The 18,521-nt window shown below is 43.4% G+C and overlaps 1 protein-coding gene across 1 annotated transcript; it reads left to right on the top strand.

Annotated features, from left to right (window-relative positions):
* The first annotated feature begins 1,013 nt into the window (after window positions 1-1,013).
* On the top strand, window positions 1,014-9,950 carry LOC135107622 (mucin-2-like). The gene is made up of 3 exons (XM_064017676.1): window positions 1,014-1,126; window positions 6,970-7,286; window positions 7,839-9,950. Exons 2-3 carry the CDS (start codon window positions 6,970-6,972, stop codon window positions 8,359-8,361), a joined length of 840 nt encoding a protein of 279 aa, XP_063873746.1. The 5' UTR covers window positions 1,014-1,126; the 3' UTR covers window positions 8,362-9,950.
* The last annotated feature ends 8,571 nt before the right edge of the window (window positions 9,951-18,521 follow it).

Raw genomic sequence — 18,521 nt, 5'->3', positions numbered from 1 at the left:
ATTACGACGCTTCCAGCAGCGCCACAAGCGGCGGGAGGAATCCGCGCCGCGAGGTGTAACCATTGTCCACCTCTCGCCTCTCAGTTCCCGCCTTTGCTTGCCTCTCCGCTTGATGGAGGTTCTTCCTGTGCACTACGCTGCTTACCAACTCACCGTCCCACTGACTACTTGCTACCTGCTCCACATGTCAAGTGCCTGTCCACGTCCTGTCCAAAGTACTCATGTCATATTGTACAAAATAAATCAGAAAAAAAGTAAGACAACTACCATCATATATCATCCCAACCTATCAGATCCCCAGTTCTTGGTCTAGCGGAGTCTTTTCAATATAGCTCAGTTCATCAGATTATATGTATATTTTTTTTTATTAAAGAAATCAAATTCACTGAACGCTGTGACGCCAGTATTCGATGCAGCTGTGCGTAACTGTTACTCGTTTATTCCTCCAGTCTCTCATGTTTATATGCTTACCTGCATGCAAACCTATCTCCCTCGCCTCCCTGTCAGCCTGCCCCACTAACCTTCAAATACACCTTCAAGCAGAACGTTTCTCTTGCCTGCCTCTGCCTGCCTGCCTTCCTGCCTGCCTGTCTATTTAAGTCATCAGATTATTCACTCTTTCTCCCTCTCTGTCACGTCTGTCGCTCCCGTGTATGTTCATTACCTTTGATCTTCGGTGTATGTCTGTCTATAGCTGTTGTCTTTCGATGCCTGACTCTATCAGTTCGGTCTGTCTAATTTGTGTTTCACCGTCTATTAGTGTCTTTCATTGCTGGTCTAGTTTTGGCAGCAGCCAGTTCAATTAGCAAGGACAAAATTGGACGGAGATAAAACTGAAAAAAAAGGAAGTCTTGTATTTCCTTGAATTATCAAACTCATAAATGTCCGCAAGTGAGGAGATATTGAAGAAAGCAGGATAAAAGGATAGAGGAAGAGGAGGATACAGAGAGGAGAGAGGGAAGGCGGGAGAAAAGAGTGGGCGGGGGACAAGGCGGGAAGGGAGGACGAGTGGGTGGGGGAAAAGGCGGGAGGGGAGGACGGGAGGAAAGTAAGAAGCTATAAAAGACGCTGGCGGTTCGCGAATACACTCATTTGGACATTACATCCAACAGGCGCCGCTCACAAGGTAGGTCCGCTGTCACCATCTCCCCAACCCCTTCACTAAATAGGCTACGAGGGGCACCAACACACCTCCACCACCACTTCCACCACCACCATCACCTGCACATCCATCCATCGTCATCAAACATTAGGGGGACAGGTTATAATACACATTACGATACACATTACAACATGCAGGCAGCTATTCGTGTCAAGTGAATGTCTGGTAATACATTAACTTCAGTGCTAATGCGTTCAGTGTTGCTAAAAGGGCGAAGATTTATGTGATACTAAATTGAAAGCCTCCATCAATCTCCTCTTCAGGTTAGAGAGGACAAGGCGATTCTGACCGGTAGATCTTACTTCAGCGTTACACTATGCGCTCTTCATTTTGTTCAGTGATGATAAAAAAGAAAGTGTAGTTTGGTTTTATATTCAACATCTCCGTAAATCTGTTCAAAGGAAGGTTAAACAGGGCACGACACAACCCTCGGCTGTTAACACTACTCGCACCTAATACATTGCCAGTGCTGTTGAAAGTGTTAAATTCACAATAGTATTAAGCTTCCTATTCTTAAACGTTCCAGCTCTACGTATAACACCACTATACTTTTCACTGGCTGAAGTGGGAGTGTTTGCATTCTAGCAACAGTTAAAAAAAAAAATCTGTACCCGCTGTGTCCTTTTAAAATAATCCTTACGAGAGCCAATAGTGTTTCAGAATAAGTGCGTAAATTCAATACTGCTATACATCTCGTCATACATACATACACAAGGCACAGAAGGCGTTTGGGAGGATGCCTGCTTGTCTCGTGTGAGCAGCGAACGTTGCCTGCTGCCTTTTAGGACACGGAAGTAAGGTGATGGAGGAGCAGCAGCAGCAAGTGAGGGAAAGGAAGGGAAGGGAAGGGAAGGTCTTTTCTTTCCGACAGTTTAGCTAGGCACGGTGGAGGTTTTATGACCCAATAACGGCCGACTTGTTAGTGGAAATCCTGAAGTTACGGAGTTTCAGTGCATTTTCTTAACAAAATCTCTAATCTAATTCAGCATTTGACAAGCGTTGCTAATACATGAAATTATAATAATTTACGTACGCACTCATACACCTGCACACGCACACCAGCACATTGACCAAGTCCTTGCCTGTCAATCAAGTTTAGGTTCGCGCCCCTGTCAGATCGAAGAGGTTTTTCCCGGGTAATCCGTCCTTTGAGCAAGAGGATGCTGGGGTGTGTGAAGTCTTCCTCTCACACAAATCAGACTATATGGCGTTCCGAAAGGTCAAGCACGTGGACCCTCATGACACGCTATGTTTGGTCAAGTTTAGCTTGGTTTGTAATATTCAATGATAATATATTTTTTTTTTTTTTTAGGAAATTCGTGTGATATCTTTTAATCTAAGATTTGCTCGTCTTCTACTCGTGTGACGGGTAATGTCTTAGTCAACACAGGTTATCTAGTCACGCATTTTGCCTATATTTAATTTGTAGCTAATCTGATCTAAAGTACTTCTGCTCTTTACTCGTTTGACACATTAATTATTTTACCAATAGAATAATATATATTTTTTTTTTTTTTGCCAATAAAACAATAATTCATACACTTGAATTGTATAGTAAATAAAACCATGTAATGTAATATCGACTTCTCCACTCACTTTACAAATAAGGATACGTTAGTGTCAGTTATTGGTGAGTTTACAGTAAAAATAAATACTACTACTACTACTAATAATAATAATAAATATAAAATAAGATGAATAAATGAGTTTAGTTAACCCAAAATCTACCGCTTTCCTGGTCTCGTTATATGATCCGTCCAGAAACTTTTCATCAGGATTCCGCACCCACGCTCTCGACCACCGCCTGACGTCACGTCCGCCTGGCCGCGGCTCACCTCACCGCAGCCCACGCGTGCACCCGATCCCCACATTATTGTGACTGGCTGGCACACGTTCGTTGCAAATTTCGCAGTTTAGTAAAACATTGTGTGGTTGTAAAATTGAGAGGCTTATTGACTGAATAACAGGCAGACCGCCCGCACAGCTATTACCTCCTAGTATGTATTATTTTTTTCTCCTATATATTAAACTTTTCAAATCACTGCATCATTTATTCCAATAGATGATTATTTTTTTATTTTTATTTTTGTTTTTTTTTTACCTTAGCTTTTCTCCTTCCATAGAAACATGTACAAGCAACAGTCGTAGTAGCGGTGATAGGAATGGTAGAAGTAGAGGCAGTTAGCGCGCATACACTTCGAGATGAATTCAGTGCTGATTTAACTTCACCTTATCTATTTTTCTTTTTTACCTTATTCTAATATAATCACTTATTACGGTCACCACTATCCCTTGTAACACAGCCATTCATTAGTAACTGTAATAACTGTTCCCATAATAACATGAAAGGTCAACAAGTAAATGGTTGTTATACTAGTTCTTCCTTTGTGTTACTTTGAACTATTGGCCACTTATTTAGTTTAGCTTAAAAAAAAAGTAATTAGATAAACAAGTACGGAAACAAGTACGGAAATCAATTCTTCTCTCGATTCAATTCTTTATATTCTGTCGGTAAAAAAAAAAAGGCTAAAATAAAGGCTAACCAGATAAACAAGCGTCTCCACGATCCGCAAGTATAGCAGTGCCTCGTTAGCTCACCTGAACAACCGGCAATTATGTGTCAAGGGCTTCTTAGTCTTCTTCCTCAGCTGTAGCCGCTCTCACGTAGGGATGCTGAACTTGACCATAGCTTGCGTCCACTCATTTCCTCACACCATCCTCTTCCCCACTCTTCCACCTCATCGATTCACAGACAAATGCTCCACCATTTTCTCACTTCCTCCTTTTCTACGCAGTTCTTCACGTCTTGATTCGCATATACTCGATCCTAAGCTTTTTCGCAGTCGGAAATGCAATGAATCTCCCCTTAACTGTTCTGCTACTTTCTCACGTCTTCCTCTTCTACATGCCTCTTCACATCTTGATTCGCATAAACTAAATCTACTTTTCTTAGTCTTTTTGGCAATACTGTTGACGGGAGGAGAGAAAAATATCCGCTAAACTGTTCTCCACCACTTTCTCACGTGTTCCTCTTCTCCACGCTTCTTTACAACTTGATTCGCATACACCCAATTCACTTTTAGTCTTCATCTACGTAATGCTGACGAGGGAAAAACACGAGAGAAGTGCCCGGTGAACGGTGATCATTTCTCAGTAGTTAGAATAAGGCTTCCGTCTTCTCCAGCACAACTAACCGAGACTCAGCGACTCGTGCTTTCGAACAGTCATGAAGCTTCTCTCGAACACCCAGCCATGTAATTACTGTAGCCAAACTTTTTTTTTCTATGACTTTTTTTTTGCCTTCATATTTATTGTTTTTCTAGTCACTTTCTCATCTTTTTCTCAGCATCCATAAGTATCACTGGATCATCGTGTCTCTAACAACAACAACAACAACAACAACAACAACGTTCTCTCATAACATTTCCTTATCACCTCAACTTCCACACGGTGCCTTCATTTATGCACACTCGTGCTATGCTCATAGAACACAACTCCTATACATGCGTTTCAGGAGCTGCTCTGTGTAGATCAACGGGCCGTATGGAATCTTTTATTTTCTCTATCTTTAAGGGACGGAAGTGGCGGAGAGGGGCTGGAAAAGACGAGAGGAGACTGAAAGAAGACACGGAACAAGCAGAGCATCTCTCTGGTCCCCCATAAGGCTTATTTTCAAAGATTATACGGATTCACATGGACTTTAATTTACTGACAGTGTATAATACTCGATAAACTGTCACTAAAACCACAAAAAACGCCAATTAAAGCTTCCAAAACTTCCGATACAGCCTCTTAAAAGTAGTTTGAGAATGCGAAGGATGAGGTTGTCTATTGTCTGAAAGTGAGTCGTGGGTGTGAATGAAAAGAGAGAGAGAGAGAGAGAGAGAGAGAGAGAGAGAGAGAGAGAGAGAGAGAGAGAGTGTGTGTGTGTGTGTGTGATAAATCACAAGCGAGGAACTGGCGTGTTAATATATATAGTTAGGAGGAGGAGGCAGAGGAAGAGGAAGAGGAGGAGGAGGAGGAGGAGGAGGAGGTGGAGGTGGAAGTGGAAGAGGGGGAGAAGATAGAAGAGATGGAGGAGGAGGAGGAGGAGGAGGAGGAGGAGGAGAGGAAGGAGGAAATGGAAGAAGAGGGGGTCATTGGCTGGTACGGTGACTAGCTGTGGTTGTTCTTTTCCCCTCCTCCTCCTCCTCCTCCTCCTCCTCCTTAACTCTCACTCTCTCCCGGCATTTATATTATATTCTCTCTCTCTCTCTCTCTCTCTCTCTCTCTCTCTCTCTCTCTCTCTCTCTGGAATCACGAGAGACAGTTGACACAGCCCACCACCACCACCACCGCCACCACCAGTACCTCCGCGTCACTCTACTAGGAGCGCCACGCCAGGCAATATCATAGAGGAAAAATCACCGCTATATAGTCACCAGGCAGCTCACGTAACGCCTGCAGCACTTGTCGGATCCCCGCGTGGCAAGTCGACGTGGCATTTCTGGGGCCTCACATTCCCTGCCGTGCGTCTGCCCCCAGGGTTCACCCACGCTTGTCTGAGTAGTGGTTCCCAGGGTGTAACTGAGGGTGGTAAACGTGGGTCTTTCATTGTATATACATGATGTGTTGAGATACGGGCAGGTTTCATTAAATATGCCAATTTATGTACGAGTAAGAGAGAGAGAGAGAGAGAGAGAGAGAGAGAGAGAGAGAGAGAGAGAGAGAGAGAGAGAGAGAGAGAGAGAGAGAGAGAGAGAGAATTAGACTTTTATAAGTATGAGAAGCACAATAACTGAATAAAATGAAAATTACAATCAACTACAATAAAAATACAGTGAAAAAAAGAATGACTGCATTCCAATTAGAGACAAAAATATGAACGAAAGAAAGAAACGAATGGCTTGAAAACATTAGGGGTAAAAAAAAGTAATATAGAATAGAGGAACAAAAGGAAATAGGATAACAAAGTAAGACGATGATTACAAGTGGCAAAAAAAAAAAAAAAATCGAAGTTACTCGCTATATTGAGAATTGCATATTGCCTCTGCTCATCTCGGTCTCTCGGTGGTGTGTTCTTCACTATGTTGGCGTCTCGGCTGTGTTCACTCCGTCTCTTGGTCTTGTGTTCTTCAGCGTTCTGGCGTGTTTTGTCCCCACTATGTTCACTCCGCCTAAGAGTCCCTTGTTCTTCATCCTTTTCGCTTCTCGATTGTGTTCGTCTTTGTTTCCGAGCTCAGTGCTTTCAATGTTCTAGCATGTTCACTGTTCTCTCCTCCTCGAGTCCCGTGTTTTTGAGCGTTCTCGCGTGTTTTCTCCACTGTTCACTCCGCTTCCGAATCTCGTGTTCTTCAGTGTTCTTTATGATTTTTAAGCTCTTAAACAACCTCTTTCACACATGTATAAAAGATAAAACTAAATAACTAACCCGGAGTTTGCTACAACACAATGCAACACAATCTAGCACGACACGAGCGAGGCAACAACTTGTTTCTGCGGCTCAAAACTTATCCCAGGAAGTTGAAAACGCAGAACCACTCTGGCTTTCCATTACATGCCGCTGCTTGTTCAACTTGCTCCTGGTACAACATTATACTGCTCTGGCGGGTTTGGATGTAGTTAGTTCGGTGCGGTGGATTTAAGTGGTCATTCATTCATTCATTCAGTCAGTCAGTCAGTCAGTCAGTCTCTCTCTCTCTCTCTCTCTCTCTCTCTCTCTCTCTCTCTCTCCTTCCCCATGGCAGGTGAAGGATTCGGGAGTCTCGGGAGAAGCGTGGCTCACACAGTGTGCCCTGCTTACCACTAACACGTTGTTTCTTCCACAGATGTCAGGCAGCACCGTAGCCTCAACACTGACCCTGGTGGTCCTGGCGTGCCTCGGTGTCAGCAGTGTGTGTCAAGATGGTGTGGAGCCGAGCCCTTCTGACGCCACCACTGGATCCGTAGTACTTACGAGCTCAGAAACACGACTGCTAACTTTCAAGACGCATCTGACCACGCAGTGGAACACGATCAGCCATACCTTGGTGTTGTTCCCGACTTGCACCACCGCGGCACAGGGAGTGTCGTCCTGTGAGGGCAGCGACCACTTCCCCGATGGCATCTTCAGCCCCACGCTCACCACCACCGCTGTCGCCACGCCGTGAGTCACCACACCAGTCCCTCCATCTGTCTCAAACACATGAGCAGTAGAGGCGTGGTAATAGAACATAAATGCATAAGAGCATCAGGGAAGCTACAACAAGCCAGCAAGCCTACACATGATAACACTAAAAACAAACATACTCGCCTACCCTTAAATTTATCCAATCTTATTTTAAGTTCTCTATTGACTTAGTACTAAACACCGTATTACCCAGTTTGTTCCAGTCATCCATCACTGTCTGAGAATCACTTTATGCCTGTCTCTTTTTAAGTCTGATTTTATCGAGCTTGAACTCATTGCTTCTCGTCCCTTGTCCACTACTAACACAAGCGGTTTCGTCCTTGTTATATCCTTTATACCAATAAATACCTCTATTGGATTCTGTCAATCCACGATCATGACATATTAGACTGACATACGAGTAATTGCTAATATTAATATAATTCATATAATTCATCAGGGCATAGATTATAGATAGCAGTAACTCTACGTGCATTTTCATAATCACCTCACCCCCTGACAGCTCTTTTCTTCTCCCACGCCCCGCAGGACACCACCACATGTGTCTGGAGAAAGCGAAACAGTCAGCACTACCGCCAACGTGGTGGAGGCCGTGCTGCCCTCCTGTGACTGTGGTCAGGACACCAAAGGACGCCGCACGCCGAGGATTCTGCCCGAGGAGGACATCATTACCATCCACACCACGTTCCAGGTCACCACGACTACGATCCTCACTCACACCGCCCCCGTCACCGTCTCCATCACCTATGACGGATGTGTGCCCGCTGATGCCATCTCCACGACCTCCTGCCTTGCCTCCCCCACCACACTCACCATCAGCAGCATTGACTTCACCACCTCTGGCAACATCATCACATCCATTACAAGCTACACCACCACTTCCACCACCAGTTCAATCGACCTCATTACCTTCACCACCTCCGGCAGCAGCGTCACAACCTTTACCAGCTTCACCACCATTTCCACCACCAGTTCAATCGACGCCATTGCCGTCACCACCTCTTCCACTCTCGTCACCAACGGCGCCGCCACTCTGGCTACCGCAAGCTAGACAGACACATACTCCCAGGGGCGCCTCCATATGGCTTTCTCTCCAGTACCTCCCCAGGGCAGCGACACTCCACAGGAAAGTATTGTCCCAGAATTGCACGGGGTCAACTTTCTATACTGCGGCATCATGGAAATTAAGGGCAGCCAGTTTCTGCTTACAAGTGCTTCTCAAAGTGTAGAAATTCGTCCTACTCTGCCCGTCGTTTTATCTTGATTCGTCGTTTTATTTTCTTTGATTGGTTAACTTGTTGATTCGGCCATGAGCTCATTTGTTTAGTTTACGTTCCCACATTTACCTTCTTTAGGCCTCCGTTCCTTAGTTGTTGTTATGTACAGAACTTCCAATCCTTTTACACTCTGTTCTCTACCGCAGCCATCCACACACCTGTCAATACAACCCTCCACACACCTATCAACACAAACCTTCACACAGTCATCAACACAGCCCTTCACACACACATCAAACAGCCCTCCAAATACCCATCCACACACACACATCAACACAGTCCTCCACACACCTTTCAATACACCTCTCCACACACCTATCAACACACACCTATAAACACACTTCACTGCAGACATTCCACCACAGCCTCCTACATAGTCAGTCCACTAAAATCTTCCACTATAGTCGTCGGCATTACAATCAAACTGTCTTTTTTATTCCCACCACAATGCAGCCACACCCAGCCATCTTCCTGTGTCACATCTTCCTCCAGGCAAACTTTTCCCTTTTTCCAAGACTACCGTAGAGGGTTACTTACACTTGCTCTACCTATCCTTATCCTACTTTATCCTGTTCTACTCTACCACGCTGTAACTCTGCCCTCAAAACTACTACTACTACTCAAACTACTCAAGTCACACTGATAGGACAGCACACTTCAAGAACACACTCAATGTTTTGTATCTTTTGAACACATCAAACGTAGCTATTCACTGAACACACTCCTATATATATATCTGACTTGCTATTTTGTTATTTTGTATCGAATGGTATACAAATGACGCTGTGAACTTCTAGTACAAACTTATTGGATTACGTGAAGATGAGTCACTCCAGCTACTTTTGGTGTGGGTTAGGTTAGGTAAAGTTACGATAGGGTGGTTGATTAGGTTAGGTTAGGTTACGTCACGTTGCGTAGCGTTGGTTTGTGTTGTTTAGTTTAAGTTAGATTAAGTAAGGTTAGTGTTTGGTTGTGCTGTTAGGTTAGGTTAGGATGTGAGGCGTTTGTCTGTGTTGCGTTGTCAAGATTGGCCTGGAAATGGGCCGCGACATCTAAAGGAGATCCATGGCTTCTACCGAGATGATACGTATGGTAATAATAATTTTAGAGTTAGCCTTGAAGTTAAATTATATTAGGTCAGTTATATTAGTTCTCTTGGATAGGCAATATCGTGTAAAACTATGTTAGGTAAGATTATGTAACTTACACTAACCTAAATTAATCTAAATTATCATTAACAAAACTAGTTGGTGTCACTGATCTTGGTGTGATTCAACTTACTATTTAGAGGGAGTTTGTCGCCCTGCGTGATGACTCCCTGTTTCATGTTCTGAATAACGGCGTAATAAAACACCTTACAACACCTGCCTCGTGTGTCTGGGGGCGTCTGCTGTGTGAACTGTGGCGCAGACCTGCATACATTCGTCCCTCACCGCCCCCTCCCTCCTCATTTTCCTTCTCTTTCCTTCCCTTCGCTTCTCTTCTCTTCCTTTATCATTCCTTTTCCTTTCTTTCCCTTTTTTATCCCTTCCTTCGTGTGTGTGCTTGCCTGCAAAAAAATAACAAAAGAATAGTTACGTAGCAGTACTAGACTCACACACGAGAGATCTTGAAAACAAAAAAAACAAACCATCAAAACAAACTTCCAACATCATAAACAGGTAAAAAAAAACCGGTAAAAGAACTCAAGAATATAATTATAAAAAAAAAAAAGAAGAAAAAGAAAACATAATTGTTTCTCCCTCATTCGTGTCACGACGGCGGGAAAATAATTACCACCCTGCTGTTGCTTTCTAAACCACTGACCCATATTGGTGGACGTTGCGTTATGTAGGGAAGAAGGAAAGCAGCTGACACACACACACACGCATACAAACAGGAGTCTCGGCTGTGTATTTAACTCCTCAGAGCTTGCTGGTAAGTGAGAGCAACAGGAACACACACAACTATCATCCTGAAAAGCCTTGAACCACCTCGTCAGTCAGGAGGGGTTCTGGGAAGGCCTGACGGTGGTGGTGTTGATGTCTGCACGGCTGGCTGAGTGAGTAACGCGCCGCGGGTTCAAAGGTAAGGTGACCAGAGGCGAGGCTAGACCCCCGAGCCACGCACCATGCTCCTCCTGCTGCTGCTGCTGCTGCCACACGAGTCCATAACGGGAGATTTAATAAAGGTTCTTCGTCTAGCCACTTTCACTGGTTCTCAAAGTTTTTTTTTTTTTGTGTGTTTTGTGCTCCGATCCATCCCAGAAGAAAATAAATGAAGAGAGCAAAGAAACGATTGATTGATAAGTAGATAGACAGATAGATAGATATAGATAGATAGATAGATAGACAGACAGATAGACAAATAAATAAGGATACAAAGACAGACAAAGACGAACAAACAGACAGATAGAAAGATACAGATACTCGTAAATAGATAGATGGATGGATAGGCAGGTATATAGATAGATAGATACCTAACAATTTTACTGACTACTTCAACATAAACTAATTTAATAAACTGTAACATTATTTTTTTTGGGGGGGAGTTGAAGTTAACTTTTAAAGATAATATTCTTAACACACTGAAAGGAAGTGCGTGTGTGTGTGTGTGTGTGTGTGTGTGTGTGTGTGTGTGTGTGTGTGTGTGTGTGTGTGTGTGTGTTATTATTATTATTATTATTATTATTATTATTATTCCAGCGCCTTAAATCAATCAACCAGTAATCCATCAATTTTACCTATATTTCCTTCACAGTAACATTATTCTTGGTCTTAAAGTAACCAACTAGGTAATCAAATAACCGATAAATGAATCCAGACAGCCAGCCACCAATCAATCAATCATCGAACTGATTACTCGCTTTCATCTACCCATCCTCTCATATCATACTAAGTGATCAACATGCAAGGCTTTGAGGAGATGTTGACACTACCCGCTCCTCTGAGGGAGCTGGAAACTCCCCGATGCACAGGCGACGGCCAACACCCGACAGAGAGCTTAGTTGCGTCCAAATCTGATTACGCTCGCCTATCTGCCTGGGAAGCCTTGGAGGGGGGGGAGAGGTATTCTTGAAGACGATTGTGTATCTCGAGCCTCCTTCATTTGATATATTTCCAGGCAGGTGTGCAGGGACCCTTGAGGCTCGTAGTGAACTGTGACGCACACATAGGACGATTCCTTTAACTGTTCATGTTGTGTTGAATGTAGGGCGGAAGAACGCAGTGTAAGGAAATATTTTAATCGTATTCCTTTTCTCGCCCTTCCCTTCACTCTCTCTCTCTCTCTCAGTCCTTCTCTCACAACACTGATCTCCTTAACTACTCAGCCGTTTTCTCCCTCACATCTCTCTCTTTTAATTAGTCCGTGTTCCCTGCAATTTTCTCCCTTTAGCTTCTTTGAGGGAGAAGTAAATGTTGAAATACTATTGGGTGAATGATATGTGTGCTCAGGGCAATAATGCTGTGCTGGCTGGGAGTGTTGGCTGCTGGGCTGAGGGAAGGTAGGAAGGATACTCATGCTTCTTTCAAATTTGTCTTTGGTGAGAGGGAGAAAGAAGTTCAGCTGCGGCGTCAACAACAGCTTAGAATAGTCATCATTATCTGTGGTCTCGCAAATTGTTGGGAACCTTATTTATTTTTTTGGGAGGAGTGTTTACATTGTCCACGTATAAAGACCTCACATGTACCTCAGTGTGTGATGTGAATTCCTCCTCCTCCTCCTCTTCCTCCTTCATCGCCATCACTAGTCGTTGTTAACAAAAAAATTCTCACCACACAAGGAAGTGACTTTTAACGTAATCTTGAAGTATGCGTATTCACATTCGTATTCGTATAGTAGCTTGAAATAAATCATATTCGAGTAAGCAACTCCTGTATTCGGTCAATTCCTAGTGTGTTTGTGGGTATGTGTGCGCGTACGTGAGTGTGTGCATGCATATGTGTGTGTGTGTGTGTGTGTGTGTGTGTGTGTGTAGCACACGCAAGACTCACACAACTGAACACGTATATTGCAAGCACAGACACACACAACAACTGGACAAGGTTAACAAGTATGCTGAATTAATTTATCTGTTGATCAATCTATTTATTTATCTGGCGCGCAATGTGCAATGAGGGGCAAGGAGGAGAACCGTTGAGTGCGGCTGAGAAAGACAACAACGCTACTTCTTGGACATGTAAATAAACTAAGAGATGCCAAAAGAGGCGTGTGGAAAGCGGGCCATTAATGTGAGGCGTGTGGCAGGCAACTTGTCAACGCGGGTCACAAATGTAGGCCGGTCAGGGAGAGACGAGGACGTACACTGCAAGCACACACACACACACACACACAACTCACGTTCAGTTCATCCCAGTGCAGCGACGCATAACGGAAGGGACGTAATGCCATAACAGTGATACAGAGCAGAGCCTCGGCCTGGGACGAGGAACGCACTGGAATTCTCGCCTCAGGAACAACAGCACCAGACGAGGACGGGCCCTGAGGTGTGGGTGTTGTTGTTGTTGTTGTTGTTGTTGTTGCTGTTGCTGTTGCTGTTACTGCATTTTTTATGCGAGATAAACTTTGACCTAGTGAACAACAGCTAAATCTATCCATCTATATATCTATCTATCTATCTATCTATCTATCTATCTATCTATCTATCTATCTATCTAGTAGAATACATTTAAAGAGAGATTGACCAAAATTAGAGAAGTGGCTTGCAGAAAGCATAATTTGTTGTTGTTGTTGCTCTTGTTGTCGTCGTTGTTGCTGCTGTTGTTGCTGCTGCTGCTGCTGCTGCTGCTGCTGCTGCTGCTGCAACAAGCAGGGGCGACGGTGTTGGGCGTGCGCGGTGAGCGGCCGATCCGGAAAACCGTTCAATCTTAATAGTGCGGGAACGAGGAAGGGAAGGGCCTGACGCAGCAGTAATCTAACTTTTGTAGGTGTGACGAAGGGTGAGCGTGAAGGGCGAATAGGAAGGAAGCCGCGGAGAAATGGCTCGTACTTTATGATCAGTAAATGCAGCGCTTGACTGCAAAGCGCAAAGGAACACAAAGGAAAAAAAATAACAGTAATGCTGTTGATACTTTCAGGGCTGATTGTGGTAACTTCATAACTAATATGCAAGCCGTATTCTTAAACGCTTTGGAATCTAATGAGGACTACTTTAAAGGAGGCAATGATGATTAATAGAGTTCCTATTATTATTATTATTATTATTATTATTATTATATTATTATTATTATTATTATTATTATTATTATTATATTATTATCATTATATTATAATTACCAGTTATCATTACTATTATTAATTTTTGTTTATTCACTTTTTTATTTATTCAAATGATTATGCAAGTTGCTTGCTTCATTGTTATTAGAATTATGAAAACCCTAGGCACCCCAAAAACTTCCTCTATAATCTGTCAAAAAGATGGAATTTAAGAAACATTTGAGGATACGGATCAGAATTGGAGGAATAGGACAACTTATACGAAGCGTCCTCTACGTAGGCATTTTTAAAACCAATCTGACTCGGTTGATGTCACACTAGTTGGCAGCATAACAGTGGGTAACAGTGAGTGACTGGCCCAGGCTACTGCAGTTCAAAATATTATGCACAGCTGCTCAGAGAAGTGAGGTCATATTCTACAAGATGTCTCATACAAGAAATCAGTATCAGACAACTGCCTCTGCGTATCGCATAGCCATCTCTTCTTGGTCTGCACGGCTCTCGACATAAAACAGTCCATGGCTACACAAATTACTTTCATTTCGAGTTATTTGAGAGTATTAACCATGAATTCACATGTACAACAGCCACGCCATGATTCGCCTTCCTGCACCTCTCCTCTCACCCCTACCACGCTGCAAGACGTCATGAGGGCATTGTGCTATGAAGACTAAGATCCAATCCCAAGGCCACGGCGCAAACTCAACCCGTCACCTTACTCTCCAACTCTGCAAATGTTATCAAGGCAGCGAACTCTTCATTTCCCTTGCCGCAGGTCATCAGTGTAGCGCCGCACAGAGACAAGCGACTACACTTCTTCACGAGTCATGGTGATCGTTGTGCCCGGTGGTACAGAGTGGTGTGGTGCAGAGCGGTTTAGAGCGGTGTACATTGAGTGTCTTGAAGCACGATCGATTTGTAGTCGGTCCTCTTTCCAAAAAAAAGCTTAACCCTTTAAATTTACGAGAGTATCTTGATGGTTAGGGTTGCAACGCTAATATAGTCTCACCACAACGTTATAATTTTTCTGCATACGAAAGTAAATGAATAGCTATAATTTTCTTAACGATCACTTTCGTGTCTACAGCGCCAGAAACATTTCCTGCTGTTCACGGGCGATACACTCACCACACTTCGTAACGACTTCAACTCGTGATGAGAAACACTGATGAAATGATCTCAAGGGTTCAGCCATGGTAAGAGTGACGGCAAAGGACCGAAGCTCGCGACCTGGCAATCAAAATACACCTTCGAGCCACAGTGATGACCGTGGTTCGGCCTGCAATGTCACAACACTTACTGGGGGAGGAACCGATGCGATAACGTGACGTATCCTGGGTAGCCTTTCCTTCCAGCACACTCCTGCACACCTCCCTCAAATTATTATTTAAAAATACCTGCTCGCTGCCACAAGGCCACATGACGCGGGCGAGTCATATGCGAGAGCGCTGCTTCTCCCACCACGATACAGCCGAGAGCCACGTTCGAACACACTTATAACAAATACATACCAAGTGTGTGTGTGTGTGTGTGTGTGTGTGTCCTTGTTGTAATATACATGGTCTTATCTACATATGTATCCTATTTCCGTATCTATTCATTCTTTTCTTCAATTAATGTATACTTCTCGTTTCCTGTGTGTGTTTGCGTGTGCCTGCATACGTGCGTTTCATCACAAACACTAAAAGAAAGTAAATGAATAATCACGCAGACAAATAAATCCTATCCCGCGTGGTTTCTAATCCTCAGCCTCATCATCTTACCCTAACTTCCCTCCAAAAGTTTTCTCGCTCCAAAATTATTAATTCTCCACAAGTCTAGATTATTTCAAGAGTTTCATAATGCATCAAAATTGCTCCCGGTAGTTCTGCACCGAGGATAACCGCAAGTACCTGTAATTCTGAACCTTCGAACGTTGTAGGAAGGAGAAACCTGTCGAGACTTCAAAAACTAATGAAGTCACCCCTGTACTCGACACCTACTGTGCTTCTGCTGATAAAGAGAAGCGTGCGCAGCGTCTGTTTAAAATGGCGACCTACTCTGTCATTAGTGTCCTCTCTCTGTCTAACGTCACCAACCTCACGCCGCCCAAATGTCCACACGTCAGAGTTGAGTCCTCACTAATTTGCCTCAGCGCGCTACAGCCTCGGTTCGCCGCGCTTGCCAGACGCGTCTCGCATACATTCCTGTGTGTGTGTGTGTGTGTGTGTGTGTGTGTGTGTGTGTGTGTGTGTGTGTGTGTTTATTTGAAAATTACGTAAGGTTAATTTCTTATTTTGTTTGGTTTGGCTCGATTATGTAAGGCAAGGTTAGGTAAAGTAAGGCGAAGTTATGCACAGTAAGGTAAGGCAAGGTAAGGTCTGGTTAGATTAAGTAAAGTTAGTATAAGAGTAGGTTGAATTAGAATAAGTTTAGTATACTTACTGGCGCGTCACTTCTTTCGTTACCCCTTCCTTCACCGCATTACACCTTCCTTCACCGCGTCACGTCTTCCTTCAACGCGTCACATCTTCCTTTAACGCGTCACACCTTCCTTCAACGCGTCACATCTTCCTTTAACGCGTCACATCTTCCTTCCTTCACCACGTCGCATCTTCTTTCCTTCACCACGTCGCATCTTCCTTCCTTCACTGCATCAAATCTTCCTTCACTGCGTCACATCTTCCTTCAACGCGTCACATCTTCCTTCACCGCGTCACATCTTCCTTCACCGCGTCACATTTTCCTTCACAGCGTCACATCTTCCTTCAACGCGTCACACTTCCTTCACCGCGTTACCAAATATTAACATACGCTGTAAAGATAAAGGATTAATGTGATAACTTCTGCTTCTTAAGGTCAGAAAGAAACTTAATTACTACCTTGAGCTATATAGCCACTTTTAAAAGCTTCCTGCCGTGGCCGCGGTGATTGCACAAGGGGAGGCTGTGAACCCATTACGTGGAGATGGCTCAGGCTTTTTGATATTTAAGGAAATCATTAATATACGAGATGAAAGTGTTAAATGATAGTTTTATACAATTTCGTGTCGCCGTGCATTCCATCTGTTGTTAAGCAGTAAACCTTATAAGAACGTAACAAAGGTTTTGATTGAATTTAGATTAACTCTGACAGCTACGGCTTCTCGAACTTAATAGTAGTGTAAGTTTAACATATAATTTAGTATATGGTTATAGCTTCTTAAAACTTAATACCAGTGTAAGTTTAACATAAAATTTAGTATATATGTATGGCTATAGCTTCTTAAAATTTAATACTAGTGTAAGTTTAGTATATCATTCGGGAAGACACCACTGATATTGAAGGAGAGGTGAAGACGTTGGAAGCTTTTTTTGTACCTTTAATTTTAATTTTTTTTGTCCAATTAAATCGTCTAGGTTTATCTCAAGTTAAGTAACAACGAGTCATATTGTCACTATCACGAGAGCCAGTCTTCTTAAACGCTTTGTTCTCTCGCTTTGTTCATTTCAAAGACCGCAGAGACGATCAGAAAGATTTATTTAAGTGTTTTTCAGCTGATTAAGTAGAATAATCCTTATTAAACTATCGCTATAATCATGAAAGCACCCTTGAGAACCCCAGTCATTTCCACCAGCGCCGAGGTGAGACAAGTGTTTTGAGAATGCTGTCTCTGGCTCTGGTGCGTCACTCGCTAACTCGAAACTACGATCCCAGGAACCCTCGCCAGCAAGACTAAAGCCACGCTGGGAGGCTACGAAGGATCCTGTGCTTCTGGGTATTTCGCTTCGCTTATGAGAGTCGTAATGCGGAGATGTTAGTGTTGGTTAGTGAAAATTAGTTACACTTTTATCGCCTTGCACTCGGCAGTTTGAGGCGGCGCGGCGGGGTTATGGACGGCGCTGTTTCAAGGAATGTATTCAGGTTATGACGGTTGTAATGTGATGGTGTTTGTAGTAAGGGAGTGTGGTGGTGGTGTGGTGAAGGCGTGGTGTGGTGTTTTTTTTTTCCCTAGCATTGCCGACCATTTCAGATTTTAATGAGTGTTAGTTAATCACAATCACAACAAGGTGAACTAGTCTAACAAAGAAGCTCGTAACAAAATATCTCTTCATATAACATAATTCATTCTTGATCATGTGTTATGAAAAAAATAAAACTTACCCAAGCAGGTACGATTTTTTTTTTTATGATATTCTAGTATAAAAGCAGAATAATCGAGAGTGCTGGCGTACATAATTATAAAATAAATGAGAATTCTGATAGCAGGGTGAGTAGTAAGGTTCGTATTCTCAAACGTTTCGGCGTCTTATCTCGACTAGTAGTGTTAAAACATGCTTTAGTGGAAGTGGTTTTCATAATTATATTCGTAGGTTAGGAAAGATTCCGCATAATCAATGAAGGAAAAAAAAAATTCTGAAAACCCGATTGCTCGTCTCTGTGGCTTTTGAAAGTAGTGCTCAAGAATACGGGATTAAGTCTGCTCTCTAACTAACCGCTTTTCACCGAGGCTATCCACGGCATGGCGTTATAAATTGCAGCCAACTTGATATGCAGCCCTTCACACGCCCCGGTCACGCTAAATCTGCCGTTCACGCATCCGGATGTACACTGGACGCCCCACTGAGCCTGCTCATGTACCGCTAAAGCGTGAAACAAGTCAATTTCAGGGTAGCGTGAACAGCCTCGCCCGGCGCCAGGGTACGAGGAAGACGAAGTGAGCATATAAGAAGATGACTAAAAAAAATACAAGTGATGCGAAATTCTTTACGAGAGGAGA

Source organism: Scylla paramamosain, chromosome 15, assembly GCF_035594125.1.
Source record: "Scylla paramamosain isolate STU-SP2022 chromosome 15, ASM3559412v1, whole genome shotgun sequence".
In the NCBI taxonomy this organism is placed as follows: Eukaryota; Metazoa; Arthropoda; class Malacostraca; order Decapoda; family Portunidae; genus Scylla; species Scylla paramamosain.
The sequence above is the reverse complement of the archived record's forward strand: the minus strand, read 5'-3'. Positions and strand labels throughout refer to the sequence as shown.